The sequence below is a fragment of the Myotis davidii genome, unplaced genomic scaffold (assembly GCF_000327345.1).
Source record: "Myotis davidii unplaced genomic scaffold, ASM32734v1 scaffold431, whole genome shotgun sequence".
NCBI classification, from domain to species: domain Eukaryota; kingdom Metazoa; phylum Chordata; class Mammalia; order Chiroptera; family Vespertilionidae; genus Myotis; species Myotis davidii.
In genome coordinates this window covers 377,578-385,356 of record NW_006282878.1, presented here as the reverse complement: position 1 = coordinate 385,356, position 7,779 = coordinate 377,578, and the positions used below count along the sequence as shown (strand labels likewise).

General features: G+C 45.9%; 1 protein-coding gene across 1 annotated transcript in view; it reads left to right on the top strand.

The window, feature by feature from the left end:
* The window catches only part of ZFP28 (ZFP28 zinc finger protein), a 14,379-nt gene extending 6,791 nt beyond the window's left edge, over positions 1 to 7,588 (top strand). The window contains exons 5-7 of the mRNA XM_015561735.1: positions 283 to 810; positions 1,093 to 1,188; positions 5,572 to 7,588. Of these exons, the coding sequence (XP_015417221.1) occupies positions 283 to 810; positions 1,093 to 1,188; positions 5,572 to 7,277 (2,330 nt within the window). The 3' untranslated portion in view covers positions 7,278 to 7,588. The remainder of the gene's footprint in view (positions 1 to 282; positions 811 to 1,092; positions 1,189 to 5,571) is intronic.
* Positions 7,589 to 7,779: the final 191 nt, after the last annotated feature.

The window sequence follows — 7,779 nt, the reverse complement described above, 5'->3', positions numbered from 1 at the left end:
GCGTAGAAGAGAGGGCGAGACAGACAGAAACAGCGACGGGAGAGAGACACATCGATGGGTTGGTTGCCTCCTGCACGCACCCCGACCAGGGCCCGGGCTGGGGAGGAGCCTGCAACCAAGGTCCGTGTCCTTGACCGGAATCGAACCCGGGACCGTTCTGTCTTCAGGCTGATGCTCTACCCACTGGACAACCCTGGCCAGGGGAGAAGCTCTCCTCTGAATGCAGCGCTGCCTGCAGACAGGCTCCGCCCAGGAGAAGGAGCGAGCAGGCGTGAGGCTCAGAAAAGTGGGGACTTCAGTGCGATGAGTCACAAACACGTCTGCTTACGTCAGGACACGGCAGCCTGTGCTGCTGTGAGGGAGCCCCCAGCAGGCGCTCCCCTTCCTCTCAGCTGAGGGAGCCCCCGAGTCACCCAGTACCCGAGCTGGGGGGGCAGCCTTCGGTCGCAGGAGAAAGTCCACGCTGTGGGCTCATCCTCCTCCACAGAATCACACATTTCCCACCGCAGAGCAGGCTCTTCTGTTTTCTCCCTCCCGCCAAACGCACGCGCTGTCCCTCGGCCCAGCCCCCCGACCTGCGTCACTCGGGAGCTAAGCGAGGATCCTGGACAGACGTGTCTCCCAGCCTGTGGGCCCGGCGCCTCGCCAGGCCGCTGCGGTTCACGGGGATGGCTGGGTCACAGCCCGTCTGTGCGTTTCAGGGCCTGGCGACCAGAACGCGGATGGCCAGCGACTCCTCGCAGCCGCCCGGCCCGGCTCAGGGCAGTTTCCCTAAGGATGTGACGCCGGGGAGCCCGGACCTGGAGGCAGGTGAGGCGTCGCTCCCAGCCTGACTTCCCCCCCTCGGTGCTGAGGTGTGTGCGTGGTGGGCGCCCTGCGGTGTCGGGCTGAACCGTTGCTGTCGGTTTCTGAGGAGCGTTTGCTGCTGGTGGAGCGGAAAGCCGGTGTCTTCGTTGTGCGTGAAGCGCTCTGTGCTGTCAGGGCCCCCCACTCTTCTTCCTGCTCTTCCTGTGCTGGCACTTTCCTCCCGGAGCCGAGGGGCTGGCTCTGCAGAGGCCACGAGCGTGACGGACCCTGTCCTTTCCCACGCAGGGCGCTGTGTGTCCCGGCCGCAGTGGTTTTCTCGGCTGCATCGCGGGAGGGAGCCCTGGCTGGCGAAGAGAGAGCTGGCGGGAGGCCTCTTCGCAGGTGAGCGCGGGAGGTGGGCATGGAAAGCCTTCACCTCGGAGGTAGAGCTGCCCTGGAGGCCGCGTCCTTGCTAAGGCACAGGGGTCAACGCTGCCCAGGCCTGTTGGGCTGGAGGGAAATTTGAGGCCTGCCTCTTCAAAGTCCTCCTCCTCCTCCTTCCTGGAGGAGCTCCGCTCCCGGGTCTGCTTGAGAGCCGGGAGCTCCTCATGGTACTCCACCACCACCCTGTCGTCAGCATCCATGTCCTCCTCCTCCTCCTCCTCCTCCTCCTCTTCTTCCTGGGTGGTGACAGTGTCGGTAGCCCTCCTTGTCTTTTTGGCCACTCGGAAGTGCGTCAGCCACTCTGTTCCTCAAGTGACCTTTCCTGACCCCGTGGGCTCTTGCACTGCCTTCCAAAGGTTTCCTCCTCCTCGGTCAGAGGCCCATTCCCTTCATGTGCGTCCATTCCTCTGAGAACCACCAATTGACAGTTGATTGAGGGGGCCACTCTGCTTGGCATTGGCAGGTGTTGGAGAGAGACGGAGTTTGTGAATATGTTACTCAGACCATTACTCTAATAATGGGAGGGTAAGACATATTCATGGATAACTGGCATGACGTAGAAATTGCAGAATTTCCCATAAGGCATTGCAGGGGCAAAGGAGAGGATCCCGGTAGCGTTCTTGTAGTTGGACAGGGTGGGCGGAAGTCAGATGGCAAGAAGGCATCAGTGGTGGTGGTGGTGGAGGGGGGATCTCTTCCTTGTTTGCTACACAAGGGAAGGCAAAGAAATTTCTTTGACAAATAATGGTTTATAGAAAGTATAATCCTATCACCTGTCTGGATGACCCTGTAAACACAATATCTTATCAAAGCAACTTTGACCCCTTTCAACTCATGATAAACATGTATTTTGAACACAGTGGGGACTGTAGTTTATGCTCAGTCGTGCACACAGATACTTTCACACGCCCTCCATGTTGCACATCTCCCGTCAGGTTACTTCACATCTATTGTTATGGAAAGTGTGCGTACAATAGGCATCCTATGGAAGGGGAAACCAGGTGCTTTGGGGATCGCTCTGTTCCTGGACCTGGACGTCTGCTAGGCTCTGAGAGCTGCCTTGCTTTCAGCAACTCTAGCGATGACCAGGAGTGTGGGTTTCATTGTGTCCCAGCACATCGGGTATCTTGATGAAAATGCTTACTCATTATTTGAAGAAAGATTATGGCCACAAGTTACTTTTTTATTATGAAAACGTTTGAATACTTGCCCTGAATTTGGTTATTCTCTTTATCCTTTTATAAAATGTTTCTCATTTACACCCACTTATCTGTTCATGTCTTTTATAGTCTCAGAGACTTTTCTGTAAAGCATACTAGTTTTTTGATGTTCTGTCTCAAACTATTGTCACATCCTATATAATAATATCCCAGCAAATGGCAGAACAACCAGAATGACTGGTTGACCAGTTGCTATGACATGCACTGACCGCCAGGGTGCAGACACTCAACACAGGGTGCAGACGCTCAACACAGGAGCTGCCCCCTGGTGATCAGTGTGCTCCCACAGTGGGAGCACCGCTTGGCTGACCGGGATGAGTAGCGCTCCCACAGTGGGCCGATTTCCGCAGGCCACGCCCCCCACCAATGCACGAATCCTGTGCACCAGGTCTCTAGTATGGTAATAAGAGTTTTTGTTTTAAGTAGACCTTTTAAAAATGTAAAACTTCAGAAATTTTTACATAGTCTCATGTATTCTTTTATAATTTCTTCTTCTGTTTATGTCCTTAGAAACTTGATACATGTAGTTCTTTTTTTTTTAATGGCTATGTAGTATTACAGTATATAGATACTGTTCACTTACCTGACTTACTATTGAGGACATTTGAACATTTAGGTCTTTTCCAGTTTTTAAAAAGTGGTCCCGTTTGCACAGATCTCTTTGCATGATAAAGTACACATGTTTAGTTTAGTTTGTTTGTTTTTTTTAATATATTTTATTGATTTTTTACAGAGAGGAAGGGAGAGGGATAGAGAGTTAGAAACATTGATGAGAGAGAAACATCGATCAGCTGTCTCCTGCACATCTTCTACTGGGGATGTGCCTGCAACCCAGGTACATGCCCCTGACCGGAATCGAACCTGGGACCCCTCAGTCCGCAGGCTGACGCTCTATCCACTGAGCCAAACTGGTTTCGGCAATGTTTTTAAAGTTTCACGGATATAGTGCTAAACCATTGGTGAGAAACATCTCCCCAGTAGTATTTGGTTGGTTGGTGTGTTTTGTTTTCTTCCATTTTTGCCAAGCTGTTGAATGAAAATTGAGTTTTATTTAATATTTACTTCCCAGAAGCTTGTGATGTTGAGAATGTATGCATTTAAGTCCATTTGGAGTTCAGATTCTGTTAATGGTGTCTTTATACTCATTACCTACGTTTCTATTGGGTCCTAATTCCTTGCCTTTATATAATATGAATATAAGTCCTGTTTGGTGAACGTGATACATTTTTTTTCTTAGTTTTGTGTGGTCTCTAAGTTTGCATGATGTTTCTTGCTGTTCAGTAGTTTAAATTGGGTGGTATCTTCATTAATAGAAGCATTTACTCTGTTGACCACTTCTTTTACTCTTAGTTTTTCTTTTTATTAATTGATATATTAAATAATATACTTGGCTTCCTTTTTCTTTCTTTTTTTCCCCCTTTTTTTCCATTTGGTCTCCTTTCTGTTGCTTACTTAATTCTTTCTTACTCTCTTCCTATCCAGGAACACAGGCTGTCTTTCCATTTATTTAACTCTTCTTAATTTTATTGAGTAATGTTTTGTAGTTTTCAGCATCAGTCTTGCACCTCCTTGGGTAAATTTATTCCTAACTAATTTCTTCTTTTAATGCTATTTTTAAAAATATATATTTTATTGACTTTTTTTATAGAGTGGAAGGGAGAGGGATAGAGAGTTAGAAACATTGATGAGAGAGAAACATCGATCACCTGCCTCCTGCACACCCCCTACTAGGGATGTGCCTGCAACCAAGGTACATGCCCTTGACCGGAATCGAACCTGGGACCTTTCAGTCCGCAGGCCGATGCTCCATCCACTGAGCCAAAGTGGTTAGGGCTTAATGCTATTTTTTATGGAATTGTTTTCATAATTTCCTTTTCATAGTGTTCATTCTGAGTGTATACAAATGTAGTGATTTTTGTGTGTTGCTCTTGTAACCTGCAATTTTGATTAATTAGCTTATTAACTCTGACACTTTGCTTGTGAATTCTTTAGGGTTTTCTATATATGAGATCATATCATCTGCAAATTTGGATGCCTTTTATTTCTATATCTAATTGTTCTGGCTAGAACTTCCAGACCAGTGTTGAATAGAAGTAGTGCAAAAGGCATCCTTATTTGGTTTGATCTAAGAAGGAAAGTTTTCGGTGTTTTTTTATTATTTAAAAAAAACAATATTTCCTTTTCCCTATCTTACCATCATCTTTTTTCAGACATTTGTCTCTCTGCATCATCTCCCAATACCAATATCATCTATGTATATTTATGAAGATACAACTACATGTGCACAATTTTGGGTATATGCTAACTGATTTAGCAAAAGGATTTCAGATATATACATTCCTTCCTATAACCTGAAAGTGTGGAATAAAACATATATTTTATCAGTAGTACATCTGAGCATAATTAATTATAATATTAAGACTCACCATTATTATAAAAACAATCTCCTCAAAATGAGAAATTAAATTGCCAGACCCTATCCTTATTAAACGGCCAGGAAAGAAGCGAAGATTTTATCAGGCTCGTGGGAAGTGAACAAATAGGTTCACAAAAGTAAAAATGATTCAGTGGGACTGCTGAGCTTTGGCCACCAACTGGTAATGTCGCTTTTGTTGAAATTATTCAAATAAAATGTGGTTTACAGAAGCATCATTTCCTGGTCGTAGGGCAGTAATCAGGCTTTCAGATATTCCTAATGCACGTTACAGAGTGCAGTCTCTTTTTGTGCGTTTGGCCTGTTTCTTTGAACAACTTTTGTGATGTGATGACTGCCGTGGCATCCAAAGCCAGATAGACAGTGAAATAATTGAAGTCAGCGAATGTCATAGGTATATTTTTAGGTGGTGTGATTGCAGAATCTTTTTTTCAACTTCCACTCTTTTGATATATAACCAATCCACATATATATTTTCTTCTCATGTCTCCTGAGGTTCCTGTATGGATTCAGTCTGGGGTCTCTCATATACATTGTAGGCTGCATGTTTAAATGCAATAGCTCTTACAAATGCATTATTTATGTGTTTTAATTCACCATTTAGTGAACCCATTTACAGTTTTCTTTTTAGCATATTTTTTTCTAATCCATGATAAAGGAAATATTTGTTTTCTTGATATGTTTCAGGCCAACAATCTGTACATGAGACCCAGGAATTATTTCCAAAGCAGGATTTATTTGCTGATGTGCTAACAGACAGAACTTTAAGCACTAATCTGAAATGTCCAACTTTCAGAGAAAATTGGGATTCTGAGGGTGTGTTTGAGAGGAAGCTGGTAGGCCAGGAGACACAATTCAGGCAAGAAACAGTCACTAATAGCAAAACCCTCTCTAAAGAAAGAGAGCGTACGTGTAACAAATCTGGAAGATGGTTCCCCTTGGACGTTTCAGAAGAGAGAGTTCATAACCATGATTCAGTTAAGAAAAGTTTCCCCCAAAATACAGTGGGGATAAAACATACAGGAATCTGCACAGGAAAAAAACTTTTCAATTGTAATGAATGTAAGAAAACTTTTACCCAGAGCTCATCTCTTACTGTTCATCAGAGAATTCACACCGGAGAGAAACCCTATAAATGTAGCGAGTGTGGCAAGGCCTTTAGCGATGGCTCATCCTTTGCCCGACATCAAAGATGTCACACTGGCAAGAAGCCCTACGAATGCATCGACTGTGGGAAAGCCTTCATACAGAACACATCCCTTATTCGTCACTGGAGATACTATCACACTGGGGAGAAACCCTTTGAATGCATCAACTGTGGGAAAGCCTTCAGTGACCACATAGGACTTAATCAACACAGGAGAATTCATACTGGAGAGAAACCCTACAAATGTGATGTGTGTGACAAGTCCTTCAGGTACGGCTCATCCCTTACTGTCCATCAAAGGATTCATACTGGAGAGAAACCGTATGAGTGTGATGTTTGTCGAAAAGCCTTCAGCCATCACGCATCCCTCACTCAACATCAAAGAGTGCATTCGGGAGAGAAACCTTTTAAGTGCAAAGAATGTGGGAAAGCTTTTAGGCAGAATATACACCTTGCTAGTCACTTGAGAATTCACACTGGAGAGAAGCCCTTTGAGTGCGGGGAATGCGGCAAATCCTTCAGCATCAGTTCACAGCTCGCCACTCACCAGAGAATTCACACTGGAGAGAAGCCCTACGGGTGTAAAGTTTGCAGTAAAGCCTTCACCCAGAAGGCTCACCTCGCACAGCATCAGAAAACTCATACGGGAGAGAAGCCATATCGGTGCAAGGAATGTGGGAAAGCCTTCAGCCAGGCCACACACCTCATTCAGCATCAGAGAGTTCACACCGGAGAGAAGCCCTATAAATGCGTCGAGTGCGGGAAGGCCTTTGGTGATAACTCCTCCTGTACTCAACATCAGAGGCTTCACACGGGCCTGCGGCCTTATGAATGTGTTGAGTGTGGAAAGGCATTTAAGACAAAGTCTTCCCTGATTTGTCATCGCAGAAGTCACACCGGAGAGAGACCGTATGAGTGCACTGTCTGTGGCAAAGCCTTTAGCCATCGCCAGTCCCTTAGCGTGCATCAGCGGATTCATTCTGGAAAGAAACCGTATGAATGCAAGGAGTGTAGGAAAACCTTCATCCAGATTGGACACCTCAACCAACACAAGCGAGTCCACACCGGAGAGCGGGCCTATAACTACAAGAGAAGCAGGAAAGTCTTCAGGCAGAGCGCACACTTCGCTCATCAGCGAGTTCATGCCGGGGAGTCATCCACACGCCCCGCCTTACCTCCCACGTCAAATCCTGTGGATCTTTTTCCCAGATATCTCTGGAACCCATCCTCGCTCCCATCACCATAATCTCAGTATCGTTCTTCCAGCTAGACTACTCCAGTAGTGTATAGACTGGTCTCTCTGCTCTTTTGTTTTTGTCCTCGACAAGGTTGTTTTTCACGTGGCAGTCAGGGTGATGTGGGTGTGAATGTAACTCGCTCACTTCTGATGTAAAAACTTGTGTTGAGGTCCTCTAAACGGGTTACTGCCTAAGACGCTCCTAGAACAGTGCCTCGTCCACACGCAGTGTGAGTGACTTTAGCGCCTTTAAAAACATTATTTTGGGAAATCGAAGCATTCCCATAGTTAGCTCTGAATAAAAATGGTGCATAACACAAGACCAGGCGGAACAAGGTTTTGGATTGGGAAGATGAGTTTGGGGAAGTCCATGAAGCTTTGCCTATGTCGCTTTAAAACTTGATTCCATTTTGCTGAGCTCGTGTTGTGGGTTTCCACCTTATCTGCATAAAGGTAAGGTGCACTTGGTGAGAATATTCTGCTTTACATCTGACAACAGTCTTAGGAAGCG